Source organism: Drosophila grimshawi, unplaced genomic scaffold (genome assembly GCF_018153295.1).
Source record: "Drosophila grimshawi isolate 15287-2541.00 unplaced genomic scaffold, ASM1815329v1 contig_1377, whole genome shotgun sequence".
NCBI lineage: Eukaryota > Metazoa > Arthropoda > Insecta > Diptera > Drosophilidae > Drosophila > Drosophila grimshawi.
In genome coordinates this window covers 644,839-662,483 of record NW_025062900.1, presented here as the reverse complement: position 1 = coordinate 662,483, position 17,645 = coordinate 644,839, and the positions used below count along the sequence as shown (strand labels likewise).

Below are 17,645 nucleotides of genomic sequence, written 5' to 3'. Positions count from 1 at the left end.
TGAATGTATATATATATATGTGTGTGTATTGGTTTAGTCATGAATAAATCTCACATAATAGCAAATACAATTTCAAGGGAATACCCTTATACAAAGTCTTTGGGGTTGTATATATCAAGTTAGTGAATTGTATACATAAATTATACTTATATATATATCTATATATTATATATATATATATATAAACTAAGTTTAGCACTAAACATAAGGAAAAAGCAGCCTCAAATGAACTCACTACAAGAGTTTAAATATTTAGTATGTCTGTTTACAAGTGTTTAAATATTTAGTATGTGTCTGTGTTTAGTATAAAAGCTGATACTTAATAAATAATGGGCAGTAAAAGCTACAAATTGAGAAGAGCAACAGTCAAAGATAGCTGACAAGATGATGAATGATGATGTGTGGCGGCAACTGTTGCTGATGTGGCAACTGCAATTCTTGCTGCTGCTGTGGATAGATGTTCTTGTTGTTGCTGCTACAAATTGTCAGCCAGGCACTGGGAAGAGCTGAAAAGATGTCACCAACTGTTGCTGCTGATGTTGCTGCTGCTGTTGACAGCTGCTAAAAAGCTGTGGCTTCATTGTAACCAGCTACTTTGGCTGCTGTTGTTCCTGCTGCAACTGTTGCTGCTGCTGTTGATAGCTGCTGGGGAACTGCATTTGTCGCTGCTGATCGAAGAACTTGGCTAGCAGTTTGTTGCTGACCAATTCCTTTGTCTGCTGTAGCGCAACTGTTGCTGCTGCTGATAGATGTTGCTGTGGCTGCTGTGTCAACTGCAACCATTGCTACTGCTATTGATAGCAACTAAAGACCTCCAGTTGTCGCTTGATTGTAGGCGACTCCTTTGGCAGCTGCTGCTGCTACTGTTGTTCCAAATGTTGCTCCTGCTGCTGTTGTTGACAGATGCCAAAGAGCTTCAGTTGTGACTTGTTTCTGGCCAGCTCCTTCTGCTGTTGCAGCAACTGTAGCTGTTGTCGCTGTCACAAGGTGCTAACCGGGCAATGGGAAAAGCATCAGCCACAAAAAGCTGGCAATGAAGACGCAGGACAAAATGATGGTCAGCGTATGAGAGTCGTGTTTGAGCAACGACAAATTGCCAGCTTCGTGTTCCTGCTGTTGCAGCTTATGTGGCGGCAACTGTTGCTGTGGCAACTGCAACTGTTGCTGCGGCTGTTGATAGATGCTAAAGACCTCCAGTTGTGGCTGCTGCTCAAAGAACTCAATGCGCTTGGCCAAAGGTTTAATTGTGGGCAAGTCCTTTGGCTGCAATTGTTGCTGCTGCTGGTGCTGCTGTTGCAACTGTTGCTGCTGTTGCAACTGTTGCTGCTGCTGCTTTTCGTCTATCAGGTGATAATGTCCAGCTGGTCCAGCTGATGCCACATCGTGTTCGCTCTCAATAATTGTTTGCAGTGTTGAGCAGCGATTGTTGTTGTTGTTGCTGCTGCTGCTGTTGTTGTTGCTGTGGTGCAATTGAAAACTTTGGTGGCCATTTAACAAAAGATTCTTTTTGATTTTATCAAAAGTTTTCAATTTGGCACTGCGCAGAAGTTGACCAACTGTGGCAAGTGGTTGCTGCTGCTGCTGTGGTGGCAACTGTTGCTGTTGTGGTTGGCTTGTTGCTGCCACATCATCATCATCAACATCAGCATCAACATTATTATCATGCCCAATAAATACATTAGCTAATTGCAACATCTGTTCTGGCTGTTGGCTGCAGGAGTTGAATTTGGACGACGAAAACTGTTGCTGCTGTTGTTGCAACTGTTGCAGCTTTAGTTGCAATTGCTCCTGCTGCTGCAGACAGCGCACATGCTGCTGCTGATGATGTGGATTCGCATCCAACGCAATTAAAGCAGCCACCGTTCGCAATAAAGCCACAGCATTTGGCAACTGTCTTCGCTCAATGTTGCTGCTGCTGTTACTGTTGTTGCTGTCGTTCCCATGCCCGTTGCAACTGTTGCTACTGCTGCTGCTGCTGTCAGCAACATAGACATCAGCATCATAGTCATCGTCAGCGCGTTGCTCTTGGTGTTGTTGTGGCACAACATCGGCACAGTAGCAAATCAACTCCTGCAACCAACAACCAATAACAGTTTTTATTGCATCAACTTTTTTGTTCTCTTTTTTGTTTTGTGTGTGTGGTTGTGTGTCGTGTGTTGTGTGTGCGTGTGTATGTATGTAATGTGTGTATATTGAGTTAGGAATGAGGTGTTAGATTTTGGCAGCTGTTTTTCTTCTCTACAAAAGCGACAAAAAGCATTTGAAATTTGCCCCACAACCAATGACTGAAAGTTTTTAACTCAACGGTGTTGCTTAACTTTTAGGGGAGACTGTGGCACAGTTTTTAAGGAACTTTAAATACGCACCTCATCCACACCAATGCGACGACAGGCCTCCAGAAAATTATCCACATTGCGACGACACCGTGCCATGGACAATTTGTTCTATAAAGTTGGAGCAAGGATTTAATATATAAATAAAATATATAAAATAATGTTTGTACAGCGGATGAGATAGAGATTATAACCGATAGATGTCTGAAAATTATATATCTATTATATATTATATCTCGGCTGAAAGACTCTCATAATAAGAAAAACCCAACTATCAATCTAGAATTTATATAGTGATCAAATCAGAGAGATTTCAATCTGTCTTTGATGCCTGTATATATATATATCTCTATCAAAGATTTTAGAGATACCTTTATAAATAACTTTATAGTGGAAGAGCCCTATCTACAATTTTGATATCTCTATAGATATATGTAGCAAAGACTTCGGAGATACCCCGAATGATATGTTTAGCGATACGTTATCTCTATCAACATCTATTGAGACACCTCTTTACCTATGTCTCTACAGTCGATGAGTGTAATCAATTTTCTGGTTGTCTTTCGACAGAAAAGATTCCATGGAAACGATACCAGAATATATATCCCCTAAAAAGACTTCAGAGATGTATTAAAAGAATATTGTGTATATAGAAAAACTTTACATATTGTAAAGGTCAAATATCACTCGATTTATAAATAGATACTTTAGTATATATCTCTAACCGCTGTACAATCATTGCTTTAACCAAGCTGAGGACTCACCACACCGGGCGATGGCACATGAATGCTGGCCACCGAGCGAGGGCGCACATAGTTGGCCAAATGACAGAGTATGACGCCGTCGGTGAGTGCCGATGCAATATCCTCGGGCAGCGTCATCTTCAAACGCGTCTCAATGATCTGCAAAGATGATAAATATTACAAATTATAAGAAATATACCATTATTTTTTTCAAATGCTGATTTCAAATATATTGTTTAGTATTCAATTAAAATTTTAATAAATCGATTGCTGTTATATCTTATCGCAATTCTATATATTAAAATGCCGACTTACACTTCTCAGCTGTGACATGAGTTCGGTTTCTTCGCGTTGACGATCGAATTCGCGTCGCATTGTGAAACTAAGCTTCTCGGCAGGTATATCATGATTCCAGGTGACTGTGCGATGGGTTTTCACATTGCCCAATTTACTCGTGGCACTCACTGGTGACTTTATCAAGCCAGAGCCACCCACTGCACCACCACCTGCACCACTGCCATTGGACGTATTAAACTTGCTGCTGCCGCTGCCATTATTGTTGCTGTTGGTCAAGACTCCGACTCCAACTCCAATTCCGACGCCATTTTTCAGTGGACTATGCGGTTTTACATAGCCCACACAATGGGCGCCATTTGTTTCTGAGGCGACTGGCGATTTTAAGGCCAACGTTGACATCAGTTCTGTGTTGCGTGATGGGATCACTTTCTGTATGGGTTTCTTTGGTATAACCACATCATCGATGCCATTTCCATTGCCATTGCCATTGCCGTTGTGCCCATTGCTGCTCGGCTGCTTCATAATTGACTTGGGCAACGTGGCGGTTGAGCTGCCGTTGCTGAGACAACGTGGCGGCAACTCCTCCTCATTGGGACTCGTGTTGGCATTGGGATGCTTCTGCTTGTAGACGCTGCTAATTTCCTGATTACGCTGCTGCTTCAACGCATCCTTGTACTCCCTGTGTGAAGGTGGGCGAAATGTGGTTAAAGTGGGTGTATTTGATTTCATTTGAAATAGCAGATGCACAACTTATCAAGGCGAAAAATATACTATAATGTGAGCATAAGATCCGATCTAAGAATGATTTATGACAATAAACCTAAAAATAAAATTAAACTGGATAGCCAGCCAATGGGAGACCAAATGGAACGAAAAGCCAGATCAAGCTGCCTATCAGAGACCTTGAAACTTCCCCTTATTCATATATCTAATAATAGCACCCTCTTTCTAAAAATATACATCAACGAAAAGCAAAACAAACTCAAAGAAAATACTTTAAGTTGATATCAGCAAATGAACAACAGTCACTCAAATTATGTTATCTATATGCCCAACAATAGTCTACACAGAAGACAGCAAATAATTATATTATATAATTATAATTATGACTTCCTTGTGGTACCTCCTAAGGTAACTTGAACAGACTTGGAGAAGGTTAAAGAATTTGATTGGGTTGGAAATCCCAGCAGATTGAGTTAATGATTCGGCTCAGTTCCTTGGCAACCAGAGCTGAACCAGAGCCGAATCCAGTCAGGGGTTTATGAATTTCGCAATCTTAATTGGTACGAATTCTACTAAGAACGTTAGGTCGATAAGAAACTGGGCTTTCCACAGGGTCTTCCTGGTGTTTATGAGATTCCTCTTTTTCCTCCTCATTACAGCTTCAGCAGAAATCATTTTAGGGGGTCTTGGAGTCCATTGAGAGAGAATTAAGTTGAGACGCTAAGCAGGTTGTGCAACTGAGATTACAGAACTGTTTGCCGTGTTTTGTGCTTATTATGAAGGAGTGTAAGTAAATTCCGTTTCCAAGCCTCAAAAACAAAAGAATTTAAATACCACTTTCTACTCACTTGTAGGTCTGAATGTTGTTGAGACTCTTGTTCAGCTTGCCATTGCTGCCGTGAACGCTGCGCTCCTGATGGTCCAGCATCAGATCCTCATCCTGATCCGGTGATGAGCTGTTGCTCGAGCTGTTCGAGTGGGCGTAGCTGATGTTGTTGTGCGATGATGAAGTAGATTGTTTGTAGGGCGATGCTACGGGCGAGATGCCCGCACTTAAAGTCAGACTCTCATCGACAATGGTGCTGGTGCTGGAGGTGAGCGATGCATCCATCAGATCACTACTTAGCGGCAACAGTTGTTGATGTGATTGACTATTGGTGCTGGAGGGCAATGCACGTGGTAGCGTTGCACAGTGCATGGGCGAGTCAGTCTTCGATTTGCCGGGCACATCGTGAGACCAACGCTTGTCCAGACCATCACTGGTGCTGTAACCGGAGTCGATTTGATGGCGTGCCGCATGCCGCTGACTGGTCGAAGTTTCCAGCATGTTGCCACTCGAATTGTGGCGTGGTGCACGTCGCAACGTTGTGTAGCCATCGTAATTGCCACCGACCCGAGAGCCCTTCTCATCTTTGGTCGCCTGCGTCTCCAGAAACTTGAACACGTGCACCAGTCCCCGCATGCAGAGCTGTAAATTGAATAGATATAAGTGAGTATGAGTATAGAGAATGTGGTGTATATAGAGTCTAATTATATGGAGTATGATTGTTCCCAAGAAAACTAAATGATATAGTAATCCAATGTTGAAAATTTGCTATCCAAAGAGATACGCGCATAATAAGCTGGTGACTTGAACTAGAATAACTTATTAAGGAAAAAGTTCTTTAGAAAAGTTAAATTTTTATAAAAACTACTTCTTGTATTGTCCAATGTTCTAGCACAGATTATTAACTTAAATAGGATTGTTTAAAAATAAATGCAGAACTGATAGCATATCTTATCAGTTAGAGTTGACAATGAATTGATGCCGCTTTCTACATTTAGATAATTATACTCTGTCTGTTTAAATGCAATACTTCTCCAGTAGACTGGCAATAACTCTTTGTATCCATTAATAATTGATCTAACCAGTCAGAAACAAATTACGATCTATCTAAATACTCCTCAGTTCTCTGAAGGAACTTATAAAGCCATTAAACTTAGAGCCATTAGACTGTGCCTTAAAAAATCGGCTCATTTTCTGAAAATGAATCCTCTAAAGAGCATAATAACCATTCGTACTAAGAAGAATCCTTATATTACTCAAAGCATTACCCAAAAATACATTTTATGGGGATACCCAACCTCATGGAGAGCAAGGGACCCACAAAGATAGATAAAGCTGTCGAACAGACCAATAAACGACCCAATTTTGTGTTTTTTTTTTTTTTGTATAATATTTTTATGAAGAGGGTGCTATTGTTAAGTGTACAAATCCTAATAATAGCACCTTCTTCCTAAAAATATGCATCAATGAAAATCGAAACGAACTCAACTTCAAACTGGTATCAACAAATGAAAAATAGTCCCTTAAATTATCTCGATTCCAATTATATTCTTCACAGCTGAGAACTAATGAAGAAATAATGATTAGCAGAATCCGCGTGGAACACTCTATTTTATCAGCAGAATCCGCGTGGAACACTCTATTTTATCACGTTTACTTAGATAAAAAGTAGTTCACCGTCACATTTTCAATATAGAAAATGAAAATTATATTTACTGTCCAACTCATATAGATAATTATATATTTATCTGCATTTCAACCTAACCTAACCTAATATTCAAAATAAATTAAATATTTTCTATATTGACAATGACGCAATTCCAATATCTGTTATGACAACATTTCCATTGTCCATTGTTCTAACATAGATTATTTATAAATTTAGAATTGATAGCATGTCTCTTATCACTTAGATGATTCTGACACAGCTAGTTAATTACCCTCTGACTCTTTGACTACAATACTCATCCCCGTTACAACCTAACCTAATCCAATATTCCAATTAAATTCAATATTTTCTCTACAGAAAATGACCATTATATTTACTGCACAACAACAATTTCTGTAAAGCCTACTTTTCTATTGTTCACTCATCTAATGCAGATTATTTATAAATTTGAATTGATGAAATATCTTATCAGTTAGAGTGACTATGAATTAATGCCTCTTTTTACTACATTCTACTATCGCTAGGTACTTGGAAATATTTTGTATTATTAAGATTTGTTGTGGCAACACTTACGCTTGCTGGTGGCGAGGTGAGAGGATTGTTCTCCAGCTGCAGTTCGACGAGGGTGCTCATGTGGCGAATCTCGAGTGGAAGACCCGCAATTCGATTGTTGCTCACATCCAGCGAGACGAGACTGAGGCAGGTCACTTCCCGGGGCAAGTAGAGCAGCTGATTGCTGCGCAGCGAAAGGGAGCGCAGAGTGCGCAATTCCCCCAGGCGCACTGGCAACGCACTCAGCTGATTGTAGGATGCATCCAGATCGGTGAGTGTCTGATCCAAGCGACCCAATTCATCGGGCAACGAGGCCAGTCGATTATTGGACACAAGCAACACTTGCAACGGCAAAAAACAAATCTCACGTGGCAATGTAGTCAACTGATTGCTACGCAAATCCAAATAGGTAAGCGATGACAGCTGCTTCACCGATTCGGGTATGCTGCGTATCGTGTTGTGATAGAGCATCAGTGTCTCCAGGAAAGCAAATGTTGTTATCTCCTCGGGCAGTTCACAGAATCTATTTCGGGACAGATCTGTAAATAAGAGAACAATTTAAGCAGTGAGCAATTAATATATATATATAAATATAAAGGACTGCATAATGTTGAAAATATTTCGAAAATCGTATAATTTTTGGAGCAGATAAAACACTTTAAATTGGACTTTTTTGCAAAAAACAAAAACCAAAACTCATTTTTTCAGAAAGATGTATTTTTAAGTTTTGCTGCAGAATTGGTGAAAAGAGGCATAAAATTGTGGAAAATAGGAGGCCTCCTGCTTGAAGACAGGAAGAGAGGGAATCGAAGGAAATTTAAGTTTTTTGAGTTAAACTTTTATCACTGCTGGAGGCAGCTCGACGTTGACTCCAGTGGAGCACATGACCTCAATATGCCCCGGCAATTTACGATTTAACTACTCTACACTCTCCCACCAATCCCCTCTCCCCTCACTCCCCTCTTCCCACTCACGCCCCACTCAAAGCTACCCATCAAGAACATTGTGGAATGGGCAATTAATTTACTAAATGAATTTGCATGCAAAATGAGCACGTAAAACAACAAGAATTGTGCCAAGGGGGTGGCATGTGGCATGTGTACAGAGGGGCAGAGTGCGGTGAGGGTTGAGGCAGAATGGGGCACAGACAATGTGGCTAGTTGTGGTGGCTTGCAAACGCAAATAGACCACAATTTATTGTGCACACGGAAATTGGTGCGTAAAAGCTTCCAAAAAATGGGCGCAGAATATGAAAGAATAGAGGAATTTTGTGTTTAGTTTAAGTTAAGTTTAGTTAATGTTAAGGTGGAGCAGCTATATAATATAATTTTAACTGAGGCCGCCTGGAGTAGCTCGGATTACATTTTAGCTCAAGTGACTATCAATATTTTATAATGTAGAATCCTCCAATTCCTAATCCACATTTAAGTTATTGCATAACAAAGTTAGCTGATGAGTTTAGTTCTGATAATTTGCCAACAAAAAAGGTATTTAGACAAGAACACATCTTTCATATAGTAGTTTGAGTTTGATACTATTTAATCCACGTGTTGGGAGTATATTATTAAGCAAATAGAAAAGTATTTCTTTATAAGTCTTGGTGATTTTTCTAAGTGTGGTGTCTGGCCCTGAGCTCCCAGCTCAAAGTAAGCTGAGCTGTTGCTGTTTTCCCGAGTATCTCGGATGCTGCACGGCGAATCCAATTTCCGCTTGAATTTTTCCGTGCAACAGATTAAACCGATTCCAGAGAGAAGTGATGACGTAACATGACAAAAATAAGAGTCCTTGACACATCCTGTTGCCAGGGTAAAGTTTATTCAACTGCAGGCGGCAACATTGTGCATCTTAAGCACAGCTGCCTTTGTCTCTGTCTGCTAAATGCTTTTTAGCATATGCAACAAAAAGGGTGAGGCAGGACCGGGAGGAGAGTGGAGAGCGGAGGGGGAGGGGGGAGATGAGAGTCGATGAGGGGCATCTACACTAATGCGAAGCCATAGCGAGCATTTAGCCAAGCCGCACCCCAGCACATGTTGTTGCCTCTTGTTGTTGCTGAAAGGCAAGCATAAAGCAATCTTCGCTGGCTGGCCTATAAACAACACACGCATACACTCAGAGAAAAATCGCCCTAAAAATAGAAAGTTTTCCCAGTTTAAAGAAATACTTTCTAAATATCAAGAAAAAAATGTCGAAATCGACAATTCCAAAAATCTGGCGCTTTTCTTCTCAATTTTTTTTTTTTGAAAAATTAAGCCTGAAATTGAGAAATGCAACATAAAGATTAGAAATTTGCTATCTGAATATGGTAACAATATATTTGTCGTTTTTTTCTGAGTGTAGACTTAACATACTCCGTGTGTGTGCGTGCAACAATAGCAACAACAACAACTACAACAACAGCAGCGTTGCAGTTGCAAGAACAACAACAAGTCAAATGCCAATGTTTGTCGTCAGCCAGTTTTCAGAGTACTTATGCAAAAAAGTGGCTGATGGATTCGCATTTCTGGTTTCAGTTTTTTCCCTGCTTTTGTTGCATAAGCCGCATGCATCACATAAAAACATAATGTGAACATTTGCCACAACTGGTTGTCGCTTGTAATTCCGTCCAACTAGTTCAAAAACTGAAGTTTTGGCTCTAATCTTTTTCGAGTGTAAAATAAACTAAATTCAAATCATTAAAAAACTATAAAAATGTTGGTTGACTTTTGTCATTAATGTAATTTGACATGTTTTTGAGTTATCTTCATCACATTATTTTAATTACAACTCAAAGGTTGTTTTTTTTATGGCTTTCAAACTAGTTTCGAAGGTTGAGTAATAATAATAATAATAAGCTGAATCAAAAGACGAAATTGGAGGAACGCTGTCTTTAAAATAATTGTATCGCAAGCTCTTAAGTTTCTCTCTATTAGTAGTTTCACTTCGTATATATATTAATTATAATCATTGCAGCTTTGTCGACTTTACACATATCAGGGTTAGTAATTTTCTGAGTGCAGACACCAGTTGTTGTCTGCTATTGCTCTTCTTCTTCGTCGGTTTTGGCCAATTGGCTTTAAGCCAAAAAAGAAACAACGCAATGCGCAAAAACAAAACTGCGATACACAAAATGAATCAAATTTGTTTTTGTATTGCTAGTTTTTTTCTTGTTTTTCTTCTTTTTTTGCGTGGTTGTCGCGACGCCAACAAAATTGGGAATTGGATCGCACCACCATTTGGGGCATCTGTGTGGCAGACACACCTGCAGCACAGCTCATAAATATTGAGTGCCGAATGTACTACTCGCATTACTCATACACTCAGGAAAAAAATCGCTCTAAATTTAAGTAAATTTCACTGAAAGCTTGAAAGTTCTTCTAAAAATGAAAAATGGAAATAGAGAAAATCACTTCTAAAATTCAGAAACAAGAAATGCAATTTACGGTTTTGTCTTTTATATTAGAATTTATCTGTTGTCTGTCTAGAGAGATCTTAAAAGACAAATGTTTATTACCAAAATATAAGCAACAAAAATCGACTATAAGAATTCTTCACAATAAAAAAACAATACCCTACAAGTTAGACATATTTTTCATAAATGTTATAAAAATAAATAAATAAACTGTAATCAATCATCAACGCTTTACGGTCGGTTTTTTGCTGAGTGTACAGAAAGGGTGCAGCGTGGCAAGGGCATCCATTTGATATGTTGCAGGGCGGAAGCAGCAACAAATTAAATTGATGGCGCTACATTCCACACAAGAAGCAATAACAACAACTAAAACTGAGCTCTTTTTTTGGAGCTGTTGTCCATTTTAAATTGGGAACCATTTGAGTACTCGTGACTGGTTTATTCCGGGTGCTTGGCACACGCTGTGGCTTCTATTGATGGATTTATTGAAATTAATTTGACTCAATTTTATTGCCGACTCTTGATCATCATCATGATAATGTTGATGATGATTATGATGATGTTGACTTGTTTGTGTTGGGCACACTTTTGAAATTATGAATCACAATGGAGTCAAGAGAGACAGACTGAGAAAGAGAGAGAGAGAGAGAGAAAGAGAGAGAGAGAGAGAAAGAGTCAAGCAATCAAGTTTCCCATTTTGGCAATGTGGATATAAATATGGATGTAGTTGGATATGGATAGATATGCGGTTGACTGGAAATGTAATTTATATGGCCAAGTTTCCATTACTATTTGCGCACATAAATATATGGATAGATTGGGCAATCAGTGTTGGAAAGGAATTGAAAGCAGTAAACACAAAAGAAGTAGTAGAGTAGACATAGAATCAAAATTGAACGACTATATTCTATAGCTGTCATATATTAGAATTACTATCGGTTCTAATTTTTAGGAGTAGAAATTGTAATGAATTAAAAAGTAATACTCTTTAGTATTTAGTAGTATAAATTGTATTCTATTGAGAAGTAGTAGGCTTTAGTGATCTGATCTATAATCTGACAATGATTTAGACATAGTATATAGGCTATAGCCTTGAAAAGTTTTTACCAGTCCCTAAAATCTTTCTTTCTTTTTTTAAACTATATTTTGAATATGAACCCAAATTCAGTATTAATTTATAGCTCAAACCATAATCAAAAAGCTACGATTTTTTTTATTATTTAATCGCTTTTGAAAATTTGTTGGCAATTCTTACACATTTGTGTTCTGAATTTTTGCATAAATTTCAACAACCATGAAGATTAAACAAAGTAAAAAAAAAGAAACACAACTTTATCAAATTTGAGCTTCCTGCGAAACAATTTGGCTTTGTGGTTTTGCTCAGCAATCTCCATTTAATTAGTCCGAATTTTGTTATTCAAATTCACAATCTGTTATTCATTATTTATTATTCATGTGAATGCAATGCTTTTGCAAATGCTAATGTTGGATGGTGATTATTCCCACAGTTTGACGAACTGTTTGCCTATCGCTGAGCAAACTCGATTTGCAAATAGTCCGCAGCTGAGAAAATACAAATCAAATTGAACACTTATCATATGGTTCAATCCCGCTGCTTCTGCCCAACCCTCTCCCATCCTCAATCAATCTTTCAATCTACCTCGAACCAATCAAAACAACAACAACAATAATTAAAAAATCCCGCTTCGAAGTCTTCTGATGAAATCGGATCGGGTTTGCTGCTGGCTGCCATCATTTATTACGTGTTATTATGTGGAAAACGAAGGCATTGCCCCCCTCCTCCTCATGCTTCCCCCCTCCCCCCTTGCCATAATTTTCCCCATTCGCTTCTTACTTAAGAGTCACTCAATACACACACACACACACACACACACACACACACCCTGAAAGATACAGAGACAAAGTTGTGTGTGTTTTTAGTGCTTTGCAATTTCGCAAATATTTTGAATACCCTGCAGATATCAAAAGTGGATAAAGCGGATATAATGAACTTGTGCAAAGGTATGCGACAGGCAGAAGAAATCATCTCTAATTCACTATAATTAGGAAGTGCAGTTCTTAAAATTCGGGCATATGAAGTTCTCAATCAAGATTATTTACTTATTTAATTTTATACATTAGTAACTTAGCTTTATACAGGGTATCTCATAGTCAACCTTTCTCTATCTCGTGCTCTTACTGGCTCATTTAGACATAATGTAAACTTAAGAAACAAAAACAACAATAACAACAACAGTCTGTGTTTGCCAACAGCAAACAAGTATTTAAATAAATATTGAAACATTTCAAGCATAAACAATTTCAATTTTGTTTTATTTTTCATTTTGTTATTGTTTTTGCTGTTAATGATGAATTTTCCCCCGTTTGAGTGCCGCATTTTCTTCTGCATTTTCTAAACAGCTGTGAGTACACTTTTCAACACACACACACACACACAAACAGACATAGACACACACACACACACTAAATTGTTATTGTTGTTGTGGCTATTGGCCTCAATTTATTTGCAGTTCTTTTGTAAGCTGATAGCAGCTATATTAATAGTTGAGTCTTGTTTATCAATGCTTATACGATGATTGATTAACGCTCGTTACCACATTTCTTGTGATACTTGAGGAATGTCTCTCTAATCGAGGGGTCAAACTAACCTTAAAACCGGCACTGTTATAAAGATAGGGCTGCTTAATAGGCAAAGCAGCTAAAACTATTTAATTTTTTTTTATTATTATTAATTTTCATGTTTTTAAGGTGATTTAAAAGTTAAAGCAAGCAAAAATAAACAAGTATATATGGTATATATGCAGTGTATATAGTGAAACTCAATCCCACATCTGACACTAAAATGTAATCCCATTTAAAAATAAATTACTTTGTCACACTTTTCATGATATATGATATCACGATAAGCAGTTCCTGATATTTCATATCACGATGTGCAGCGCATAAACATATAATTATGTTTGTATTGGTGTGGCGCGTGTTACGTTCCCCAATTAAGCTGCACAAATTGTTTATGCCTCAGCGTTTGCTGCTGCTGCCGCTTTTTGTTGCCACACATTGAAAAGGCAACAAAAAAAATGAGTTTATTGCTTACACTCATAAATTAATGAAGCTTTATTTCTGTGTCAAGTTTGCATTTGCTGTTTGGCCTCAATATGTGTGCAAAATGTGAATTGTCCGCTTCAGATGCCGATGCCGATAAATACTCGAGTATTTTAGCTATAGTTAGAAAATGCTGTCAGACAACGATAATATTTCCATTTATAACAACATTTATAATAAACTCATTTTCTACACTTGTAATAAATAAATAAATGAATATTTATTCCTCTTTTTGCTTAGCTTTTCTTATGCGATATTCTTCGACTACTATTTGAGCTGCACTGTGTCATCTCTAGTTTTAATTCCCATTCATTTTGCATGCTGTGCACGCACAGCACAGTTTGACAGTCACTGAGCTCGAAAGACGTGCTCAAAGCAAAAACAATTTTTGATGGCTTCGCTTCCTCTGCAAGCAGACAGCAGACATATAATAAAAACTGTCGGCTTTTAGATTTACACACTACAACAACAACAACACCAACGGAAACTATCTTTGATAGTCGAGCCCCCACCTGCCCCTCCTCTTTTCTACTCATCACCCTTTTAAAATTGTTTTCTTTGTCAACTCGGCAACAACAACAATTTACTACTTTATTGGCTAGTTGCAGCAACACTGGCAGCTGATTGATGTTTTTTACTCAACTTGGCTAATTGAAGTTTTTCCTGTGACGTACAGCAACACTGGCAGCAACATTCATTGCACAGCTGCTCACGTTGCTTCTGCTACCTTTTCGACAACAGCTGCTTGCGCTTTCTGCTCCTTTGCTTACTCAACCTGTTTTAGTTCCAGCAACACTTGCACCTGTTCATTATGCATCTGCTAACAGTGTATTCTGCTGCCTTTTCAGCTTCACCTACTACCTTTTCAGATACTTCCTGCCAGCTTTTGCTGCTCCTTTTCTTGTTGCACTTGTCATGCAATTTACAACTTGTAATTATTTTAAAATAATTTCCTGTTTTTCCTCCTCTGCAAGCAGCAGCTGCTCATTTTTTATTTCCATTTTCTTTGTTTAGTTTTACGTGACAAGCATTCCAATCAGAGGCTCTCAAACTGCACACTGAAAACGAAATGACTTCCAGAGGGGGAAAGAAAGAGAGAGAGAGATGGAGGTGGCGAGTGGCGAATGGTTGCCAGACCACAACAACAAATGGTTCCTTTTTTTGTGGCTAGTCAATGTCTGCCAAACTTTCAAGTACACACGCATCTGCTTTCTCGCTCGTACTCACTCGCTTAACATCCTTGAGAGGGTTGTGATGGCCAAATAAGAAGAAAAACGCATAGAAAAGAAAGGAGGAAAAAATGCTTTTTGACTTTCATTGATTTCTTTTGGGGTTGTCGTTCTATGCTTGAGACTCTTTTGTGTTTTCTCCTCTTCTGCTTCTTCTTCCTCTTGTTTAGCAAATATTTTAGCAACAACTTAATCATGTGCAGGGGGAGGGGATGATGACGATGATGATGTTCACACCAAAAAAGGGGGCAACACTTTTAATTGTTCATTAGTCACGCCCACGCACACACACACACACACACACACACACACACACACACACACATGCAAACACACACACTAATACAAAGACAACGTTTGATGACTCAATTGTGAAGCCGGCAAAACAAACAAGCAATTTTAATTGGAAAATGCCGGAAGCAAAACCGAAGACAAAACTGGGAAAATCGAAGAACAAGCTGTGAAATAAATATTTTTATAATTTGATGTGCAATAGATATTTATATATAATTATATATATATTTTACATAATTAATTACTATTTATGTATTTTTATTAATTTAATTTATTTTATATTTTGTTTATATTTGTTTTATCTATATTTCTATTTCACCACAAAACAAAAGAGGAATTTTAATTGGAAAATGCCGAAAGCAGATTTCAAGACTAAAATGGAACTGAAGAACAAACTGTGAATAAATATTTTTGGTTTTTTTTTTAGTTTATTCAGATTTATGTTTGTATTATACATTTATTTATGCTCTTGTCTCTCGTGTCTAAATTATTTTTATTTTATTTACATTTACGTTTCGTTTGTTTATATTTATATTTATGTGTATTTATAATTATATTTATATTTATTTATATTTTATTTATATATTATATATTTATCTTATCAATATTTATATTTTTATTTTTGCTCCTTTCTCTCTTCAAATATTCCCCCGGCACAGAAGAGGAAGAAGCTGAATTAAACGCACACAGCTGAAAATCGATGCGAGGGTCGTCCATAAAACAGATGGTAAATGGGTGGGTGGAGTGGAGAGAGTGGGAAAGGGTGGGGGTAGTTTATACTTTATGTGTATTGGCTGCAATATTTTCGGGCACAACAAAAACGAAAGTTGGCTGAACTTGAAACGAATGAGGAAGAAAAAAAACCCACCCGAAATGCGAATAGTGCACAAAATGCAAGTGAGAAAAGAAGAAAGGAAAACAAACAGCTGCGCTAATTAAATGTCCTTGGCAGGCAAAAGAGAGAGCGAAAGAGAGCAAAATGTGCAGCTGGACAATTTGAGAGAGAGGGGGAGAGAGATAGCATGCGATGGGCTGCTGCAAATTATTGATTTTCAAGCAGGCAAAAGAAGCATAAACTAAGATGAAGAAAAAGATAAAAACGCACCTGCAATAACGGTATCCGTTAATCCATATTTGCTGCCCGTGTGTGAAATCTTTCAGCTTGCGATTGGTCAATATTAATTCACCGCTAAAATGCGCTTCTTCCAGGATGCGTTCCAGTGATCGCGTCAGCTGCGACTGTCCAAGCATTGGTGAGGCGACACCTCCCCCACCCACCCCCAGTCCAATTCCAGCTGGCGATGTGCTGGAACTGAGCAGGCCACCTCCACCCCCTCCTCCTCCTACCCCGCTGGCATGTTGTAGACGCTTGTAGACTGTGGCTGCCATTGTGTATGTGTGTATGTGGGCGTGGCAGCAGCGACGTCACGCACACAAACAAACAGACAGACAGGCAAACAAAACACAAACAGCTACAAACAATTTGTTGCTGGCATTTTCCAGCTCATTGATAAGATTTCCAAGAATTGGAATTTTTCTTTTGCGGCTTCTCTCCTTCTTCGCCGCTCTTCTCTTCTCTTTCACACACACGCGCGCAAACACAAAACGCACCGAAAGCAAGCGGAGCGGCAACCGCGACGGATAAATCAAACACTCGCCACGAAATTATAAAAATACTAAGCGGCCAGAGGCGCTGTGTGACCAGGCTTCGTTTGTACAGAAAATACTTATATTTCTTGCCACAACAAAATTTGGTATTTTTGTCAGTGCTTCTATCGATAGAAGGATACGTTATATTGCAACAATAACTTGCCAATTACTAGCGTCACACATACTACAAATACTACAAAATTGTTGTATTTTTATGCTCACTACTTAGGTCGATACATTGTTCCGATATATTGCAAGGCCTGCTTGAACATCACTAATGCCGTCATATTCAAAATGTGTATTTTTATTAGCGCTCACATTCTGCTCATATCGATATGTGTTTTTTTTTATCGATTGGCACACTACGACAGTTTGCTCATCACTAGTGCAGTTAGGGTATGCTTGCCCATCACTAGTGCGCTCATATACAAATTATAATATTTATAACGCGCGCATCGTATGTCGATAAGTGGTTACGATATTTTGCAACCACTGCTTGCCCATCACTAGTGCAGTCGCATCCCAATTTGGGTATTTTTATCAGCGCTCTCACGCTGCTCATATCGATAGGTGCTTGCGATATATTGCAACGACTGCTTGTCCATCGCTAGTGCAACAACAACAACAGAAAGATTCCAACGCAGCTAAAGCGAAAAATCAACGCCAATAAATTTTTATTGAATTTGATGCTGAATTTGTTATAAATGTAAATGCGTTACGTGTTTTTTAAAGCGTCGTCTGCGTTGTTTAACGTTATCGTAGCTATTTAACGGGACTACGTCGTCGCGTGCGAAACTGTGTCAAGTATAATATAACAA

At 38.5% G+C, this 17,645-nt stretch overlaps 1 protein-coding gene across 1 annotated transcript; it reads right to left on the bottom strand.

The window, feature by feature from the left end:
- Positions 1-200: 200 nt before the first annotated feature.
- On the bottom strand, positions 201-16,614 carry LOC6562568 (leucine-rich repeat and calponin homology domain-containing protein). Its single transcript, XM_032736221.1, is given in 8 exon segments — positions 201-2,070; positions 2,367-2,444; positions 3,098-3,235; positions 3,392-4,052; positions 4,945-5,564; positions 7,165-7,682; positions 16,283-16,326; positions 16,328-16,614. Coding segments are annotated over 8 exon segments (3,378 nt in total). The 5' UTR covers positions 16,567-16,614; the 3' UTR covers positions 201-990.
- Positions 16,615-17,645: the final 1,031 nt, after the last annotated feature.